Source organism: Carassius auratus, chromosome 16 (assembly GCF_003368295.1).
Source record: "Carassius auratus strain Wakin chromosome 16, ASM336829v1, whole genome shotgun sequence".
Lineage (NCBI taxonomy): Eukaryota > Metazoa > Chordata > Actinopteri > Cypriniformes > Cyprinidae > Carassius > Carassius auratus.
Window position 1 is genome coordinate 8,386,766 of NC_039258.1, and position 21,848 is coordinate 8,408,613.

At 35.8% G+C, this 21,848-nt stretch overlaps 2 protein-coding genes and 1 long non-coding RNA gene across 3 annotated transcripts; 1 reads left to right on the forward strand and 2 right to left on the reverse strand.

Annotated features, from left to right (window-relative positions):
• Positions 1 to 105: 105 nt before the first annotated feature.
• On the reverse strand, positions 106 to 2,404 carry LOC113116003 (ras-related protein Rab-39B-like). The gene is made up of 2 exons (XM_026283805.1): positions 1,982 to 2,404; positions 106 to 662 (listed from the first exon to the last, which is right to left on the reverse strand). Exons 1-2 carry the CDS (start codon positions 2,197 to 2,199, stop codon positions 221 to 223), a joined length of 660 nt encoding a protein of 219 aa, XP_026139590.1. The 5' UTR covers positions 2,200 to 2,404; the 3' UTR covers positions 106 to 220.
• A 123-nt stretch (positions 2,405 to 2,527) lies between these two features.
• LOC113116005 (uncharacterized) lies at positions 2,528 to 4,701 on the forward strand. The gene is made up of 2 exons (XR_003293965.1): positions 2,528 to 2,580; positions 2,661 to 4,701. It is a non-coding gene; the product is annotated as an uncharacterized LOC113116005 (long non-coding RNA).
• An 851-nt stretch (positions 4,702 to 5,552) lies between these two features.
• Positions 5,553 to 19,196, reverse strand: LOC113116006 (discoidin, CUB and LCCL domain-containing protein 1-like). The gene is made up of 15 exons (XM_026283807.1): positions 18,970 to 19,196; positions 15,624 to 15,845; positions 14,099 to 14,236; positions 12,039 to 12,090; positions 11,842 to 11,914; positions 11,585 to 11,718; positions 11,170 to 11,207; positions 10,594 to 10,773; positions 10,378 to 10,490; positions 9,345 to 9,516; positions 9,069 to 9,155; positions 8,859 to 8,952; positions 7,857 to 7,897; positions 7,655 to 7,762; positions 5,553 to 6,142 (listed from the first exon to the last, which is right to left on the reverse strand). Exons 1-15 carry the CDS (start codon positions 19,067 to 19,069, stop codon positions 5,751 to 5,753), a joined length of 1,944 nt encoding a protein of 647 aa, XP_026139592.1. The 5' UTR covers positions 19,070 to 19,196; the 3' UTR covers positions 5,553 to 5,750.
• Positions 19,197 to 21,848: the final 2,652 nt, after the last annotated feature.

Below are 21,848 nucleotides of genomic sequence, written 5' to 3' on the forward strand. Positions count from 1 at the left end.
GTATCAGCAAAAATACATCAATGTTTATGGAAATACGTGGCCTTATTAATGTGACATAATATAATGAAAAGCAGTTCAAATCTTTAACTGATGCAGCCACACTAATAAATAAAGACACCTTTATCCAATGCTGATCTCAGAAATACGAACAAACATTTGGAAATTAAATTTACATATGCATGATGTTAATCATGAATTTCAGGGATCTACACATATTAAGTTAACAAGAACAGCTCTTGTTTTCCTCAGCGGCTTCATTGTTTTGTATCTTCTGGAGTGTTTGGGCTGTAGGTGCTGAGCTCTTGACTCCATCCCATCCATCACGCAACTGGATCTCTCCACTTTTTATGCCCTGATACACCCTCCGGGTCAAGAGTTCAAAGGCCTCTTTCACATTGTGACCTGTTTTTGATGAGGCCTCGATGTACACCGCTCCCAGTTGGCTTGCGAGCTTTTCGGCCTCAGATCGGTCCACGGCTCGCTCTCCAGCTTTGACCCGGTCACTTTTGTGTCCCACCAGCACAAAGAGCACAGTGTAGGGTTGCACACGTTCACACACCTCTGCATACCACTGCCGCACATTTTCAAAAGATTTGCGGTTGCCCAGATCGAACACCAGAAGACCTCCGACCGAGTTACGGTAGTAGGAGCGGGTCACAGACCTGCAAATGTACCGTAGTTTTAGGGTTATTTTTTTCCAGACCTCTGCAATGTGATAATCAATAATCTGTTTATACATCACATTTATTCGGACTCCATTGTAGTCCATAATGGCTTTCTCTTTTTTCTTTTTTTTTTAATCAACCAATAAATTCCCAATGGATAAAATCCAAATAAACAATGTTCTTTCTCACTGGACAATCTGTATCATTCTGAAACCCTTTAAAGGAAAGTCAGTTAACAGCCATATTTGCAACGCCTCCGGGGAGCTATTTCAGGCATGCAAAACCAACTCCTACTTCCTTGAATGAGGAAATACTGAAATTGGAATGTCAGCTTGCTTAAATCGCTCACATAAATGTCATTTCTTATCATTAAATTTCCTATCCACCCCTACTGATGCAGTGATGCAATGACTTTACCAGTTGGCAATTGGCTATTTTATTCCGAATGCAGGACTTGTTCCACCTTATTGTGCAATGGGCAGTTTCCTTCATTCGTAAACTCTCTTTTGGAACCTGTATCTTCAAGAGTGTAGTAATATGAGTAAACCACTGTTTTAGCAGTTAAACATGCCAAGCAATGGTTATTTTTAAATAAATTATGTATTTTAATTGCCCCGTTCACCTTGTCCAAGGCTTGCCACCCACGAAACTTTGGAATGACATGAGGTTGAGTAAATGATGACAATTTTCCTTTTTGGGTGATATGCCTGCTTGAAGTCATCTATGCATACCAGAAAAGAGGCCCAACACCAGCTCCAAGTTAGATGGGCGGTAGATCTCTCTGGGTGGGCTGAACATTTGGCGTGGTTGCCAGGGTGGGATAATTAAGTGGACCAAGCCTATCCCCCCAACTCCCATTTGGAGCTCGGCCTGGCAAAGAATAAATTTTTAGTGTAGACTGACAAAATACTTCCTGGAAGTATCATGAGAATTCTTGTTGCTGTGATGAGTAATATGTTTCACAACCCTTTTTTACAGAAGCAAGGCAACTTCTTTAAACTGTTTTTAGACACTGAATTTATGACTAAACATACAGAAGTTACTGTGAAGGGGAAATGTGTCATGTGTGAATTATTCATCTTAAACAGTGGTATCCAAAACCGCTCCTGCGGGGCCACCGTCTTGCAGAGTTCAGCTTCATCCACAAATAAACACACATGAATGTCAAGACACCTGCTAATCAAGGTCTTTAGGATTATTAGAAACTGACAGGTGTGTTGGGGCAAGTTTGAGCTAAACACGGCAGGTCGTAGGCACCCCTGACTACGATCTGTACGATCTGGAGGATAGCTTGTTCAATTCATGATAGAACTTACCTAAACCTCTCTTGACCAGCTGTATCCCAGAACTGCAGTTTGACCCTCACCCCAGGTTCCACCTCTAGGAAGTGTACATAGAAGTCCACTCCGACTGTTTGGTTGATGCACTCCAGAAACAGATCCTCAGTGTAGCGCTTCAACATGGATGATTTGCCCACCGTGGAGTCTCCTAGCATGATGATTCGAAACTGATACTGCCACAAAGTGAGATCCATGACTTGAGCCAGATGAAAGCAGCGAATGAAAAGGCTAGGGGTTTACTAAGGACTGTGACTCCACCAGGATCCTCAGAGAACCTCTTACCTTAGAGGTCTTGAAGTGCTCATTGTAAACATAGGTAAAAATAAACCCATAGCTCCTCAGCTTCTCCTGTGTTTTTCTGCAAAGAGCTGAGTCTGTTTGATTGTTGCAGGGGTGGGAGCTTCTGTCTAACTCATCTGTTTCTTTAATCTTTGCCTGTTCATACTTGTTATTGGGCGGGGTTTATGTGAGAGGCGGAGTTGATAAATACCAGCAGAAAGTTGGGATTTCTCATAGACAAGAGGGGGAATGAGCATGAGCATCATATCAGAACAAGCCCAGCATTTCCTGTTGAGGTCAGCTCATGGCATGCATCACATAAAAGCACATGTAATGACGAAAAACATTCCAGCTAGGTCTTTTTCTTTCTCAATAGGACAACCATGAGAATGCTTCCACCCAGGTCATAACCTCTGAAGATGGCTGGAAGACTAACAATGTCATTATATTCCTAACCACTGGGCATAACAGGTTAGTCTGATTATGTGGCTTTCCAAACAGGAGGTGAACAACAATGGAACAGACTCCCTTAGGACAGAGAGACAATTTAAGCCGACTTGGGCTATAAATAGAGTGTTTCACTTTGTTTTCATATATTTTAGAGTAGTGGACTAGCCTACTTTATAAATCCAGTGAACAATTAATTGTAATACTATCAACAGCGTGTAACTGCTATTAGTTTTTGTGTATACGAGAACAAAAAAAGTGATAGAGAAAGTGAAGAGAGAGCATATGAAGGCTGTTTAGAAACTAATAATGAAAGTAATTCATACCAGAAAAGCAAGGGTGGGGATCCAGTGAAGCGGAATAGCTGTCCATTATTTACTGACAGAAAGGGAAAGCTGACGTTTAAAGAGCACGCGCAATATATTATTACTATGGTAGTTTTTAGTAGAATAACCATTAAAACGCGAACATTTTTCTCACGACTCTTTGCAGCTTGCTTTAAATGTCTAATATTACATACGATATGCATTTTTATAGCATTTCCTTCTTTAAACCAGATTGTAATGACTTGGATTTGTTCTCGATGGCCACTAGGGGACGTACAATCCTTTCCTTTGTCAATGATAACACAACCAGCTATAATGACTAGGATCTGCTGGCTTTTTGTATTTTCTGCTCTTATTTTGAAAGATGTACGACAACATTCATTACAGTAAGTAAGTAAAAGCAAAAGTAAACGAGTTAAATAATTAATAAACAAAAATGTATCAAAAAACAACATAAAATAATTAATAAAAAAAAAATGAATAAAAATAACAACAAAGCAGTTGAGTGGAATCAGCACGTGAAATTAGGAATGAAAATGTCACAGGTTTATTTTGGTAAAGATTATAATATATTTCCGACCATGAATATTAGTTGTAAACATCAAGTATTGAAATCAGAAATCACTGGGACTTAACAGAATGATTTTTTTTATTATTATAGTGGTTCATGTATTTTTCATCAAACTTTTGAATTGCCAAAGATGACAAAAAAAAAAAGACAGTTTCACATTGATCTTGAGACGGCACTTGTTGTTTTAAGCTGGCTCATTCTTATTGGTTTTGTTTTCATATTTCATGCGAGATTAATCTTATTTTCAAATAAAAGTTTTTGTTAATGTAAAATATTTGCGTGTACTGTGTACATTTATAATGTATATATAAATACAGACACATACAGTATACATTTATATAAAAATATAATATAAAATTTCTTAAAGGTATACATGCATGTGTGTGTGTGTGTATTTATATATACATAATACATTTACAAAAGAAACACACATGTAAACAAAAACTTTTATTTTGGATGCCACATTGTGACCTGTTCTAGCCGAGGCCTCAATGTACGGTGCTCTCATTTCACTTGCAAACTATTCCACCTCCTCTTGACTCACTTCCCGCTCTTTTCTGTCACACTTGTGTCCCACAAGTACAAAGAGGACAGTGTAGGGATTCACTCGATTACACACCTCTGTGTACTGACGCTCAATGACTCTGAAAGACTCACGATTGCCCAGGTCAAACACCAGCAGGCATCCAGCTCAATGAGCAATGTGAAGCTGAACAAGCTGACGGTTCCTGCAAACATACGTTTGTGAGTCTGAACAACCAGTGTGCTAATCAAGGTCAGTGTATATTCTATACATAAAATATTCAGGTTGTTACAATGAATGAAATATTCATAAAATGAATATTCATAAAATATTCAGGTGGATACATTTCAGTTACATACAGAGTTAAAGACAGTTCTTTAAGTTTTACATTTAAGATCTGTACCTGTTGGTTTCCATAGAAAGATTTCCAATTTGAATGTGGTAGGAGTCAGACGATCCAGTGTTGATGCGATTTGTGTTATCTTACATGTTCATATAAAGCAGAAGTGGAGTTATGTAACAGGCAAGGTTTACTAAAAAAAAAAAAAAAGTAAGTATTTCTCAAAAACCCATGATGATTGCATGTCTTTGTGTGTGTGTGTGTGTAGACCGAGAGATAGATAGATAGATTTAATATGGTTTTAAATTAATTTATAATATGCAAAACAACAGAGGGGTGTAGTATCAATACTTGAGTTGTGGTATGAATAATGTCACAAGTTTATTATATAAAACTATTAAAAAAATACTTTAGTTGTGTCAAATCACACAGACACAAATCCTCTTGGAGTATATTCTGATTAGTTACAGATATAAAATACACCCACATTTTTATATACAGTACAGACCAAAAGTTTGGACACACCTTCTCATTCAAAGAGTTTTCTTTATTTTCATGACTATGAAGTAGTGTAGAGTCACACTGAAGGCATCAAGGGCTATTTGATCAAGAAGGAGAGTGATAGGGTGCTGCGCCAGATGACCTGGCCTCCACAGTCACCGGACCTGAACCCAATCGAGATGGTTTAGGGGTGAGCTGGACCACAGACTGAAGGCAAAAGGGCCAACAAGTGCTAAGCATCTCTCGGGGAACTCCTTCAAGACTGTTGGAAGACCATTTCAGGTGACTACCTATTGAAGCTCATCAAGAGAATGTCAAGAGTGTGCAAAGCAGAAATCAAAGTAAAAGGTGGCTACTTTGAAGAACCGAGAATATGACATATTTTCAGTTGTTTCACACTTTTTTGTTATGTATATAATTCCATATATAATTCCACATGTGTTAATTCATAGTTTTGATGTCTTCAGTGTGAATCTACAATTTTCCTAGTCATGAAAATAAAGAAAACTCTTTGAATGAGAAGGTGTGTCCAAACTTTTGGTCTGTATATATATTACAAAAAAATGCACATATAGGTTCAGTGGTTATCTGAACAATACAGCGGTCCTTATAAAAGCACTTCTCCAAATAATCATTTCCTGCAACATGCTGATCTCTGATGCTATCAAACACAGCATAAATCATTAGGTTACACTTTAAACAGCAGTATAACAGCACAAACGTCAGAAACTGTCTTCAGCAGGAGATGCCACGTTGGTTCAAAGTGGTTCATGGTAGGTATGTAATAGTGGTTCTACTGTCTGGGGCTCAAAGTAGATCACACTAGCCTTATGTTGGCTAGTACCATGTGAGACTGGAGTACAGTACCCGTTTGAGATCACTCTGTGTGCGGGGCAGTCATATTGTTGTTGGCTCAGCTCTCGACACAAAGGTAGATTCTGTCGGCTGTCCAGTGTTGAGTCTGTGGACATTTCGCTGAAGGGTGTTGCATATTCTGGTTCGGGAGGCAGGGGGTGGGCGTATTCGGGAAGCTGTCCAGGGGTGTCGTAGTGGTTGAGGGAGAAGGGGACTGTGTAGCCCTCTTCCAGGGGGGGTCGGAATGTGAGTCCCATCATCTGCCCACCTGCTACTACATCAGGCTCAGCATAATCTGGGAACAATGGAGAAATATTCTTGAAATAGGACAACTAATATAGGCATTTCCAAATTTTCTTGTGATGTACAACCTAAATTGTTTTAAGATAATTTATTATATATGCACTTTTTTTCCCTAATGAATTAAACATTCAATGGTTAATTTTTTCCACACATTTTTTTTATTTTTAGGTATTTTTTATTAAATTTAATTGAGAATTGAAATTAAATTTCAAGTTAAGGCACCAAATTCTACAAAATAACAAATAACATATGCGAATAATGAAATGAATAAATAACTTCCAATTATCACTGTAATAACAAACCAAATAAAATAAAACTTTATTTAATGAAAATGTAATTATATTGATATAAATATGAAGAAAAATCATTTATTTTAATATAAAGAAAATGACAACTAACATTTTTTTGATATATATATATATATATATATATATATATATATATATATATATATATATATAATTTTGATATATCTAAACAGACAAAATATAAACAAATAAAATATGAAATAAAATAATTTCTGCAAACCCCGATTGAGAAAAAAATTACATTCATTGTAACAACATTTTCTTTCATTACAAAATGTAATAGAAATTCAGAAATGTCCAACTTGTGTAAATTTGATTCTTACATATGTGTAAAAATAGAATATTACATTAAAAATATTTGTTATTAATGATTAATTAGTGTTTAAACACTTATCTCAATTATTTACCAATCCAATTAATTTTATAATGACTAAACCCTCCCTTAGATTGGACTTCATCCCCAGAGGACTGTCTTTTGCCTTGGCCGACTCATTTTAGGCATTATTGCATTCCCACATGATCCCACTGCACTGCGTCCAACAGGAGTTCTGGGCTATGAAAGGGGCTCCACGTTTCCCCCTCTCTCCTTCTCTCAGTCCTTCACTCACTCAGCAGGAATGCTAAGAGGGTGAAACGGTTTTAACTGAAGCGACTTTAGAAAGGACTCTGATTGTCCTGACCACTGACCCTCTGTCCACCTCGTCCCAGAACCCCTTACTGAAGGGTCTGTTGGACAGTGGGTGGTGAGGAGGGTGTTCTTCTGGCTTGAATGCCCCTAATTTGGGCTCTAATTAAAGAAGCCTTTCAGGGAAGCTCCGACCAACGAAAGAAAGACATGTTTATGCTGCCACTGAGTGACTGTTGGGGAGGAATGAGCTCAGAATGAAAGCCATTTGCTTGTCATGTCTCTTCTGAGTTGCACTGGCAGCTCAGCTGAGCAAGCGCACACAGAGTGGGGCGAGCGAACAAAGGGGTCAGAATGACTACTGGGCTTTCTCTCTGTTTCCGTCCTGCTGTTTGAGCCACATTAACCCTCTTATTCACTGCGATATATAACTGCGATGTCTGAGGGCTGTTGTACCCAGCGGCGTCCTCTCGACAAACACTGCCTTGTCTCGTTTGTCGTTTCAAACATTCCTTCATGAATTTCGGTATTCATTGCTATATTGGGTTGAAAAGCCCTGTGGATGTCTTACCATTGAGAGGAGGGTTGGGAAGAGCATCGTGGATGTTCCGAACCAGAGGGTAAGATACAAGCTCGGGGTTTGTGCATGGAAGTTTCTTCCCGTGGAAACCCTGACAGCCTTAAGCAGAGACAGTGAAAGTCAGTCGGGAGATACCAACAACTTATGGGGGACACCGAAAAAACTGTACTACAGAGACAGTGCAAAAGGTTACCTTGGTCAGCGCAGCATTTCTTTATTTGTGCATTTCTTTTTCTGAAATACAAACACGGGTAAATATCACAAACCCTGTCAAGCGTATGTACAGGCCCCAAAATAAAAATAAAAAATAATGGAAAAAATAATACTGTTTTTTTATTTTAAAAGGGAAAAACTGTTTAAAATAATTGTATTAAGTTAAAATTAAATTAACCCAAATATTACATGGGGATATAACATTGATATTATTAACATTATATAATTAAAAACTATTATAAATTAAGAAAAACTATACAAAGCAAATGGTAAATTACAGAGCATAGGATTAATTCAATAGTGCATAAGAAATTATACATTTAATTAAAAAAAAAAAATAATAATAATAATTTTGTGCAAACCACAGATTAAGTCAAAATAACATGTAATATAACATCTTGCAAAACTTTTTCTTCTAGAATAATTATGAAACGGAATCATACATTTCCAACTTAATTTTTTAGATATGTATAAAAAATATTACAGTTCGCAGCATTTAAACACCTTGCCTGAATTATTTGACCAGTCATATTTATGGTATAGTAAATAAACCCTCCTTTTGATTTTTGAATGAAAACATAGCTCTTTTTAGGAACATTAAAATTGTTTTCTTTAGTTTATTCCAGTAAAATAAATCATTTACTGTTGTGTTGACTAAAACAAGAAATAACAAGAAATATTTTGATGTAAGATTCTTAAAGGTTGCTGTGACAACCTGTAACAGTACTGTTTTTGGTTACAACTTTTTGGTTTTAATAGAAAAACAACACAAAATTGTGGGCACTGATAGCCTAGTTGCTAGTGCGCTGATATATAACAATGTTGCGTTGCAGCCGTCCCGAGTTCGAAGCTATAAGACCTTAACCAATCGCTCTCTCTCACCCTTTGCTATCTTCGTAAGGGCAAAATGCCCAAAATAAATCTTTAAATAAAAATAAGAATAAATTAAATAATTATCTGTAAGGAACAATTAGTGTATTACCTTCTCCACCAAATAAGCCCAGCTAGAAGGCAACCCACACACAGAGCTGCTCCCAAAACCATGCCTGCCACTAATATCACTGCTTGACTGAGGCCTGTATGAAAATAATAATAAAAGATTTAGCCTTTAGAAACAAATCAATTATGAGTTCACACATCATGTTAGTAAGATCAATCGTAGTGGAGGATTACCTTACAAAATTCACCTCACCTGAGCTTCTTATGATGACAGGACCCTCAGTGGGCAGCGTGTCTAGAGGCACAGTCACTGTGACAACTGCTTTCCCAGCATTCAATTCTGATGGAGAGAAATCATCGCAGGTTTAAAAGACAAGAATTCAATTAACTCTTACAAGATTTACCATAGTGCGCTTGGAATTTGACCAATACAATGCTGTTTTATTGTCAATATGTACTATAAAAATGTTTAAACTGAAACTTATGTGGCATAAGGGAACTTAAAAGAGATTCTGGGGCGGACCCTCACCATCTCCTTGGGAACGGGGTCTAAAGGGGGAGGAAGGGCAGCCCAGCACTTGAACCTGTGCAGAGGCCCTGATATGCCACTTCTGGGGTTTCACAAGGAGGTAGCGTGCAACTACTGGAGGAATCAGACTGTTGAGTACCGTCACATAACCATCAGAATGGGCCTCAAACACCTTAAAAAAAAAAAAAAAAACAGATATGAAACTGAAACATTGCATACTGAAAAAAACATCTGATTTCCAAAAAAAGTTTTTTCATTAAATAAGTGATGATTTTTTTTTATTATACGTATGAATCAGCGTTAATGCACTAATCAAAATAAGTCAATTGTATATGTTTCCGTTTTAATGATTCAAAAAGTATAATTTAACAATCTGCATCATTTTTTTTAAATACTCAGTTTAATGTGAATGAACTTTACATATAAACAAGTTTTTTTTCACTCTTACAAAGTCTGTTTGGATGAATCCACTCTACGTATGTAGTAAAACACCCACAAATGTAGCAGAAAACATCTGGGTCATGTTTGATTTTTCATCTGTCACTGGTGTAATTCTGAACTTGAAATCAAATGTCTGCAGAATCATTCAATCATTCATGTATAAAATCAGCTTAGAAATTAACAAATAATTGTAAACCGGTTCAGAGGAAGATAGGAATCATGTCTTTATGGCTGTTTTTCTAGTGATTAAGCCATGATAAAAGACTACACCTTATAAATGTTTGTTGAAAGCAAAAATGCTACAAAATACACACATTTTTTGAGCAAGTGTGACATGCTAGAGCAAAACATGCACTGTTTTTGGAATCGGCACCCCAAAATTAGCAAGACACGTGATGCAACTCATTCAGCTTATATGATGCAGGGCCGAGTAATTCATATTCTAAAACACATACCTAGTAATGTATATAAAATTAGGGTCTGTTCCTGTGCCCATCTGCGCTGTTTATTCATTTGCCTATCCTGTGTAAATATTTTAACATCGTAATCATGTTAGGGTTAGGGTTTCTTTTCCTGATGCAGCGTTACGTACCTTCTTATCTTTGCTTGATGTTGCTTTGTAGACTTTCCAGTTCTTGCGGTCTTTACTGAACATGAGGGTGTAAGATTCAATGTAGTAATGCGGCGTTCCCTTTGTTATGATGCCTGAAAGCAGATGATAACATGAGATTATTTCTTATTTTGCTTACTATTGCTGTAATAGCTCAGCAGAGGTTTGCACAAGGATTTTCAGTGGTTGACCTCCGACCTGTGACACTACTCCTGTTCCACAGCTCGATCTCCATCCACGGTTGCTGATCCCCAGAGCTGGCAGCCCACTGAGATCCCTCATGTCCCGGAGACCAGGAGACCCTCTGACCTAATCTGTTCACCTCCTCCCACACTGAAGAAGTGTTATAGGCCACCACCGACAGCTCCCTGTCACACTCTATGCGTGGACGAGAATACAACTTGCTCAAACAAGTAAAAATGATACTTTCTCACACCTCTGATAAACCTTGTAATTGTTAGTTTTCAGCTGTTAGTGTTTATCTTCTAGCAATGTATAATTACAAATAGGCACTAACAGCACGTTTAAGGCGTGAGTATCATGTAGCAGCTGTAACTGTGTTAGATAAACTGTAATTTATTGCTTAACACAGACACACACTCAATCCTGGTATTAGGCATTTGCAGTTTAAAAAAATTATATTACAAATAAATTAATTCAGTGCAAAGCCATAATTCAAGTCTATCAGTCTGTCAAAAATAAATGTTACTCGATTAAATTAGAAAAATGATTTCAAATAATATAAGGAATAACTACAGGGAAATAAACTAATACCTTTGTGGAAGACAAGTCGTTTATCTGACAAGGAACCACTGTAAAAAATAGAAAAGAAAAAAGACATATTAGATTATTTAAAATATGTAATACATATAAAATTATATATATATATATATATATATATATATATATATATATATATATATAAAATAAATATACACCGTACACTACACACATGTATTATATAAACTAAAACTTTTATTTTGGATGGGATTAATCATTGCCCAGCACTATTCTTAAAATTACATGCACATAGTAAATTAAAATAAAAAAAACACATATACAATTATATATATATATATATATATATATATATATATGCAAATTAAGCAGTAAATTAGGAGTTGCTTGATACAAAGATTTAGTTTGACTAACAAGTGTGAATAACTTGCACAACATGCCACACACTCACGTTTTTGAGAGCACTCCGTTAGCAAAGTGTGACTCATACAAGGTAATGCCCCTCTGCAGAGACACGTTGATCATGCCTCCCAAACTGTCTGAAATAACGCCCGCATGGATCGCAGCTTTGCATAATACAGAGGTCTAGAAAAACATTCAAATGTTACGTCATTTAAAGTTACACTCCTTTTATCAAAAGTGCCTGTTGTAAGCGTTTAATAAAAACTAATAATCCCACTATTGCACATAGATAATATCCCAGCTTACATCCCGGTATCCTTGGCCATGCCAGCCCCAGATTTCTCCGGTGACGTCTTTGCAGCCTGCAGGGCAGAATGCACTGAAACACAGGTAAGTCCAGGACACAGATATTACACATAAACCTGTATCCTTCAGATTCAGAGTAAAGAAAAGTTGCATTATTTTGCCTTAATGTCAGGTCATTGTTGAAGATTTCTTCTTACCTAATCTGTTGAGAGGAGAAATGTGTTCCTCGATGCAGACATGAAGTGAGTTCTATGGGATAGAAATAGCATTGACTTCAATGATGCATTTACAGTCCAGAACATGAGCTCATATACACTGGCTTTGTGTTCTCTACATGTGAACCACTGCTGTTGACTCTGGAGCATAGTGAGAACTTTTGACAGAAAGGGTTTCCACCAAAATATTAAGCAGCACAACTATTTGCAAAATTGATAATAATTTCTTGAGCACCAAATCAGCATATTAGAAGATTTCTGAAGGATCATGTGACCTTGAAGATCCAGCTTTTCCATCACAAATGGAATATATATATATATATATATATATATATAAATATATATATATAAATCTATTTAATTAGTACTTTAATTCATAGAAAGTTATTCAATTAATTATTAGATATTTCAATTAATTATTATGTTTTTGCATACGAAGCCAAGATAAGATTTGCATTTTAAGGGTTAAAACCAAGAATTCTTCTTAAATGATGCATGTTATCCAGTCAGGAACTGCCATGAGTTGCTTCTACTCTGTGGTCAGGTGATGGTTAAGCTTGTCATGCTGTGCTTGTCAGTGCAGGAGGAGTGAGCATACAGCATTCCATCTACTTCAGTGTGTGCCCAAGCGCAGGGGCCTCTCCTTTTTCAGGCCAGGAGCGGCAGTCTGCTGCCCTGCTTACAAAGCAAACACTCTGAAACTCAGCCAAGGAGGAGAGCTGCATTCCAGTCGGTCTCCCTAACACACATTTTAAAATCCCTACCTCCAAGGCCAGCCCATTAAGGTCCTCTGTAGTTTAACCTACATACTGGGCCTTAGTTCCACCATAGACATATAATATAACTATAGTTTTCATTCATTAATATTTATATACTATTAAATGTTTTATTCAGAATTTGAAATTTATTTTAATGTTTTTATAAAACATTTTATTTTAATTAGATTTTTTTTTGAGTTAGTAATTTTAGTACATCATCTTTTTTCACCTAATATTTATAATTTAGTTCAATTAGGATTTAATGATATTATTCTATTACATTTTATTTGATAAAATGATTTATGAAATATGAAATGATTAAATATTTTTTAAAAAATATTCAACTATTTTAAAATGTAATATAATTTATATGATAGCTGTAGCATTTAAGAAAGTGAGACCTAGATATATATATATATTTAATATCGGTTGTTTAAATTCTATATGATGATTTCATCATATTTAATACTATTATTACATTTAATGTGTAATTTTATATATAATTTTAAATATTGCATATGATAAAATATTGACGGGTATTAAATAACAGTTGTTTAATTTATATTTAATAATATTATTATATTTAATTACACTATTTGATATAGAATTATAATTCAAATTTTTAAATATAATTTTAAATATGGTATCCATAGCATAAGGAATGCAAATCCTGGAAAGGTATTAAAAATCTAATATTTAATTTATATATAAGTGTATTATTATATTAAATTCTACTATTTATTGTTTAATATATCATTTGAAATATTTCACATAATTCTCATGATATCCCATGGCATACGAGAAAGTAAATCCTAGATGGGTAATTTATGTAAAGTAAATTTAATAAGTCAACCTTTTAGTTAATGATAATAACCCTGATTATATTTAATAAACAGTAATAAGTAAAGGTTGGCACTTTACTGTAATCTACTGTGACACATTTAAGGATGTTTATTTAACGATCTGTGCGTGACCTCCAGTAGGGTGGTTCACATGTGATGTTGGAAACGAGAATAAACAGTCATTGAGATTAGGATGGGAACTGCTCCCACTCTCAGAGTCAGCTGAAGTGCTGTTTACTGAGTAAGCTGTACATTTAGAGAACAAACAGACCCTGGTGTGTTTACTCTGATCATATACAACTCGCTCAGAGCAGGAAGATCCATGGGCCCACATGCCATAAGCTCTTATTTTGTTTTGCTGGATTTGTGGATTCCTTTTTGGTCTATTGTTTATAAGTGCATGGAATGGAGTGGGAAGTTTGCAGGACATACAAACTGTTACCTGAGTGCTGATTGGTTGAATAGGACATAACGAAGCCCCGTCCTGAACGGTGAGTGCCAGAGATGAAACGCACCGAGACTTCATTAGTACTCACAGATATATTCCTGTTTGTGGTGGACAGCTGCCCACACAGAGGACCTGGGAAGCACAGACCAGATTATATAAACAATCGATTGAATGCATTTTTAGATTCAACACACAATCCTGCACACCTTCAATGCCATAAAAGGCTGTTCCTGCACACGTATGTGACCACACAACCGTCATGCTACAGCAGAGTGGAATGCAGCATGCAAGCTGCAGTCATGCTGGGGTCACATGATTGGGAAGCTAAAGAGCAGCGTGTGGTTAGATCTCTGGAATTTCTCAGTCACAATATACTGTAAATGAGGTGGCTATAAAATTAGAGTTGAAGGTAGCTGTAAATAACTGTAATGTAAGTAAGTTTGTATAATAAATTTACTAATTTGGTGCCTTTTGGGGATAAGAAGGACTGTCAGGCCTGATTCAAGGAAGGATTTCATACCATTCAGATTCAAAAACTGACAAGGCGGTCTGTCCAACTTCAATAAATTGAGGAAAAGAAATGACAATTCTGGTTGTTGGTTTGCCTTAAGACTGGTATTTAAAATAAATCACATAATTAAGATTTACTTGTATTATTCTATTAAATTTTATACAATTATTTATTAAATATTAAATTAATAAATATTTTAAATAAAATATAATTTATATGATCGCTGTAGCATGTAAGAAAATGAGACCTACATGTATATTTAATATCAGTTGTTCAATTTCTATATAATTATATCACCACATTCAATCATATCTAATTATATTTTTATATTTAATTTTATTATTTAATGTGTAATTTTATATATAATTTCTAAATATGATATACATAGCACATGATAAAGTAAATCTTTGACAGGTATTAGATATCAGTTGTTTAATTTATATTTAATTATATTATTTATTGTTTAATTTAAAATATAATTTTTGAATATAATTTTCAATATGGTGTCCACAGCATATGAAAAGTAAATCCTGGAAAGGTTTTAAATATCAAATATTTGATTTATATGTAAGTATATTATTATATTAAATGACATTTAGTTCTACTGTTTATTTTTTAATATATTATTTAAAATTTTTCATATAATTTGCCTGATATCTTAAAGCATACGAGAAAGTTAATCCTAGATAGGTATTTTATATAGGTTATTTAATGTATATTTTATAATGTTGTTACATAAAATCTTTAATAAAATTTTTTTAGGATTTAAAATATTTAATGTAATTGATATGATATTCATATCATATGAGAAAGTAAATTTATTTAATGGTTTTATTTATATTTATTTTATTATTATTATTTTTATTTTATTTTATTTTTTATCTATAATTTATATGAAATTCATTTCATAGCAGATGAGAGAAGTAATTCTGAAGGAACACTTATACAGATATAACACTGTAGCCCAGTGTCTGTCATTCCATAACGTCTGTGTGAAGAGGGTCATACCCACTCTAATGGCTCCACTGGTGTCTGTGATGGTAAGAGAGCCAGATATGCAGTCTTGGCTTCTCTCCAAGTCAAAGTCCCCAAAGGTCAAGAGCAGCGTCTGGCCCTTCGGTACTCTTAGGCTCCACTCACACTGGGTGTGGTTAGGGTAGGTTCCCGGGAAGTTCAGCGAGGTCAGTGTGCCACTGGAGGGACTGAGGACTGTGTGTCCACACCCATTGCCTAAAGAGAAAAGATTAAGTAAAGATCACATTGTTATTAATGTGAAAACAGATTTAAAAAAAGGTTGAATTTCAAATTGTGTGGTCTGTTGCCACATATAATTAAACCAGACATTTTCTCTCTCATTTAACTTCCATTAATCATCAGATGTGCTAACTAGTTTCTCTCTTGGCATGTTTCTAACCCATCAGAAAATGAGACCGAGCGCATTTAGTATGAGCATTGTGGGTATTGGCAGGTCGTTGGCTGAGTATTTAGAGTGGGCTCGCCAAATTTTGTCAGTATTAGTCACACTTAAGGGGCTTTCCATAACTGGTGTTAATTAAAGCCATAATTGCTGTAGGGTTGACTTGATGGTGATGTGTTAAATACGGTAGCTTCAACAGACATGCTCTACCAAGTTCATGAACATGACATCATCGCCACAAAAAATGATTGGCAGCTAGTTTGGAGATCCACTAAATAATAATAATAATAATAATAATAATAATAATAATAATAATTCCTTACATTAGCCATATTGCGCCATTTGCCCACCACACACCAGCTTACTGGTGGAGAGGAGACAGAGTGATGAAGCCAATCAGCAGGTATGGGGATTGTTAGGAGGCCATGATGGTCAGAGGGCAATGGGTGAATTTAGCCAGGATGCCGAGGTCACACCTCTACTCTTTTCGAAAGACATCCTGGGATTTTTCCTGACCACAGAGAGTCAGGACCTCAGTTTAACGTCTCATCCGAAGGTAGAAAACCCAGAGTCAGTATGAAAGTTTTTGAATCTCTTGATCCCTGTTTGAACTGTATCGGTCTGTGTCCATCGTCTGTCTCTCATTCCGAATTTCTCAGTCAGCTCTGAATCACTAGGGTTTAAAGCTCCTTTGGTCCCCTTTTTTCTGCTTTAGACACAATTTATCTCTAAATCTACCAAGCCTCTTGTTATCTTAATCATTGCGTAGAAAAACAAACATGATTTTGTGGTCAGACTGTTAACTGGTTATGCTCAAACAATTCACTGCATGTCTCAGTGTGGTCAAAGAGTTGAATGGATAATTTGGGTGAGGGCGATTTTATCTACAAAAGTCTTTATATATTTCAGTCAGTATTTTAGCCCAACTAAGTTTGTGGGTGAAGCTGGCTGCGTTTACTGCAAATAATCATAATCTCAACCCAGTTTTATGAGAAATTGTAAGTATTTTATGATGTGATGATTTCATAGGAACTTTTACAATATGAATTGTATGAGAAAAAAAAAAAAAAACTCCAACACAGCCATGCATAAACAGATTGTACAAATCACATTATGAATTCATACAAATTAGTCATCTATTTGCCAAAACGTCAAATAGTTATTGTCATGAGAGTGTGTGGGTTATCTTGTGTGTAATCTGCTTGGGTTAATAAAGGCAATACAGTTTGGAGTTCAATTAATTATAAAACATATCCTTAAATCAATTTGAAATATCCCCAGAATGCAGCGCTGACACAGAAACAAGATGTTACTACAAAAACAATCGAAAAACCCACCAATAGTAGGAGACATATATTATACATTACTTTAAAAGATGCATAACAACATGGTTTCAATTCATAAATTGTGGAAAACAGACTTTTTAATATTTAAAAAAGTGTGTATTTTAGTCCTGAAAACATTGCTGTTTGTTTGATCTCGACCTGTCCAGCTTAGCAACACTGGCTTCACCAATTATGTGATTTTGAGGCATGGCTATGGAGTGTTTAGACGGGGGGAGTGTTTAGAAAAACCTGTTTGGAAACAATAATGTGCTGGTGCGCAGAAACTAGACGCAATGGTTGGCTCCAGCTTAACAAGGCAAGTTTCGTTTATAATCGCAGCATAAAATTGACAATGAACTCCTCATGAAGCACAGCCTGAGGCAAACATTAGACATTATTTAACAGCAGGCAGACACCGTGATGACATCTGTGCGATGTCTGCAAGTTGAGTTCACAGCACGGTGTTAAAAACATGCCGCGTGAGGATGCTGGAAATAATTAAGACACTTGCTGACACAGAATAGGACATTCCTTACAGCTGAGCTACTATGAACGCACTGGGACCATGGATAACAATCTGTCATCAGCGCTACACTATCAGGCAGTGTGTAATTTTGTTTTTTCTCGTCAGGGGATTTGCAGGCACGTCCCTGCAGGCCTGAGCCCATGGCAGACAGGATGTTCGGCTGTTTAGATTGTCACATCACAATTCCTCTACGTCAATCATATTACAACTGTAAACTCAAAAATATTTGGGGACAAGCTGTTTTTTCCTGTTCTTTTATGTTCTGTGAAATCCTGGACACTCTCTACATCTTCTAAAGCTTGGAAACAATGCGATATAGCGTGATCTCAAAAACATGTCAGCTCCCATTCTAATACAATAACATCCCAAAAACAGTCAGCTTCCCCTCTGGCTAATCTAAACACGTAGAGTCCTGGGGGTGGATGTTTGACTGGAAAACATTTTCCATAGTCCTCATAGTCTGTGAATCTGGCTGTAGTGATTCATGCTGACCCCATGCATATTGAGAAATACCATAAACAAATTCATTCTTCCTAACTCACTCTCTAAACAGGAGGATATCATTCAGTCCAGCAGTCTGCCTGCTGATGTGCTTGTGGTCTTATAAGGGCAAACATGGTTATAAACATGCCTCTTTATATTAAATATTAAACTTTGTGTCTATGTCTAAAAATCTTACGTGTGTGTGTGTGTGTATATATATATATATATTATTTTTTTTCAATATTATTTATATATATTCAGAATTTATATATAATATTAGTGCTGTCAAACGTGTATATATATATATATATATATATATATATATATATATATATATATGTGTGTGTGTGTATGTATGTATACATGTAAATAAATACATGTAAATATTTCAAAATATATATGCATATTTATTTATATCTACATAATAAATATACACAGAACACACAAATATGCAAACAAAAACTTTTATTTTGGATGCGATTAATCGTTTGACAGCACTAATATAGAAATAAATATATATTGTTACTTTCCATCATATTATATATTATACAGTAGTGCTACTTTAACAGTACTTCATAGTAGTATGAGAAGGCGAAATCTTACCCTTTTGACCGCATACCAACACCAGTGTTTCGATGCTGACAATAAGCCAAAGCCGAGAGAATTCAATAGTATCCCAAAGAGCTCCATATCTAGTGTGCATGGTTTCCTTCGGGATATCCCAGGCTGACTCCAGCGTTCAGAGTTTACGCCATGAGTTTTAGTTCATGTTGTAATCAGTCTACAAACTCTCCTCTCACGTCCTCATCCGAGTTAAGACGCAGCAAGTAGCCCATCCCCGACTGGGCATGGGTTATGCACTCTCCTCTTACTGGCTTAATTCCTCAATTCCTGTTTCAGTACTTTGATTTGAGTAAAGTGAATATTTTTCTGAAAATAGTAAATTATAGAGGGTTCAGCCGTTCTAACAATGTCATTAGAAAGTTAAAACACAACACTTGCATGGTCATTACATCAATGCACTAAATTTAATTGGTGTGAATGACAACAGTGTTCGTTCAAAAGGACTTGTATCAGACTCAGCTATTACAACAAACAAATAAACTAATAAAATACAAACAACACACACACACGCGTCTTTTTAATGAACTGGTTCAGAAAACCCGTCTGAACAGCAGTCGCATTCTCAGCAGTGCGATATAGTTTTCGTTTATATTTTGAGTTAAGTTCTTCCCATTTACTTTTATAATATTTTAAAACAGTATAGTATATTATTTATTTTAATTGACTTATTGTGCCCTCTTCAGGACGATATTACTGACAACAGAGATAACTGAATTGACTATGGAAACTGGTGATGGTAATGCATGCACGGTATATTTATTTATTTATTTATTTATTTATTTATTATTTCGTGTGCTTTATTTTATGTGACGTCTTTTTCAGAATGGACCTTCGGTCCAGCTTTTAAATATGTCACTAGTGTCCCGTAAATAAATTTTTGAAAGTTACATATGTAAGTCTCATCCGTGTCAATACCGCTTTAAAAAAAGAAGTACTCAAAAATGTATTTGTTACTGTGGCAGCAATTTTAAGCTTACACCGACACCTAGTGGCGAGAATGCAAAATCACGTGTGATCTCAACACACAGTAGGCCACTATGTGGCGATCTCCTCCATAGGCTACTATTAATTTGTTTAGGATTACAACTTTAGATGTAGAGAACCCACTCATCAGTTTAACTTGTTTTTATATGTACAGCAATTCCTCGTGCCATTTCAAACTTGTTGGACTTGTTTTGCAGAAAGAAATGTTAGAATAGATTAGATAGTCTTAGTGGGGACGTTGTGGCTTATAAAGTTAGAGAGTTTGACTCTTATCACTAAGGTCTCAAGCCGACACCATGACTGAGGTGCCCTTGATCAATGCACTGAACCCCCAACTGCTCCCTGAGCACCGCAGCATAAATGGCTGCCCACTGCTCTGGGTGTGTGTTCACAGTGTGTGTGTGTGTGTGTGCACTTTGGATGGGTTAAATGCAGAGCACAAATTCTGAGTATGGGTCCCCATATTTGGCTGTATATCATGTCACTTTAGAATATCTCAATATGCATATTTTAAAGAGTCTTTTATGGAGTCTTATTTTCTAATTGTTTCCCACATCTCTACTTGCTTCTTCACTGTAGACATCATTGGATTGTGAACATGACAACCTCCAATAATTTGCAATACACAATTATTTTTACAATTTGGAAAAATATTTTGCAGTTATAGTAATGCTTGTGTTAAAACGCCACAAAAAAGAAAATGCTATGAAATCACAATTATTTGCAATAAAAGCAAAATCATTTTGCTCTCTCTAAAACTGGTATGTTGTATCATTTAAGTCTTTATAGTATTAATGAGACCTTCCTCCAAAAGATTTGTATTTATTGTTAGATTTTGTAAAGCAATATTTAACGGCTAAACTGTACATTTGTTTGTATCGAAAGCCCTTTATATACCTTAATATTAAGCATGCTTCTACCATTCCGGTTTCTGGAATAAGAAATGTCAAGCTTATTCAATAATATTATACATTCTGAATATATGCCACCAGATGGCAATACAACATTATGAAACAGTTAAATGAGATGGCGTAACAATCCTGTTGTAAGGGTCTGACCTCCTTAAAATCCCAGACAGATTACAGTTCATCTAAATGTGTACTGAAAATAGAGATCGGTATAGGTCATAACCTTTTGTTTTCTCTTACAACAGTCCAAATTTTTTTTGTTTTTGTTTTGGTTCAAGTGTTTAATCATATAAACAGTTTCCAGTCCCACACTGTCTTTATTCTTAGAGTCCGTTTCCCTATACACGACACATACGTGCTCACAATCTTATTTTACGTGAGAGGAGCTCTTCATAATCCTCCCACACTTCTCGTGAATCGAGTAAAACTCGGCACAGTCCATCACTCTTTTGTCATTTACCTCGAAAAAAGGTTTGTGGGTGTACTGGTGACTCCCTTAACGGGACTCAAACAAGGTTTTGTGGAGGAAAGCGCACCTGTCTCACCCTTCATAATGCTATACAGGCCCCGTTTTGACATTCACATGGGACACCTAAACAAATGATAAACCTCTGCGGGTGCCCGCCAAGCCAATGACTGAACAAGGTCATATAAAAGATGTTGACTATTACACAGTCATTTGTGCCTTTCCTCCAGGCAGATCCAGAGATCGTGTATTTTGGATACTGCTGCAGGATCGTCATAGTTAGGGACTATTACATATGAAAATAAATATGCAAATAAGCAAACTTTGGGTGAAATGAATAGGAGAGGAGCATTATTATAGATGATGGACTGGTTTTGGCCAGAGGTGAAGATAAAAAGACGAAACACCCCTGTGAAGTGTTTAAACTCTCGTTCTGACGGCACCCATTCACTGCTGAGGACCAGGTGGTGAGCAAGTGTTGTAATGCTATTTTTTTCTTT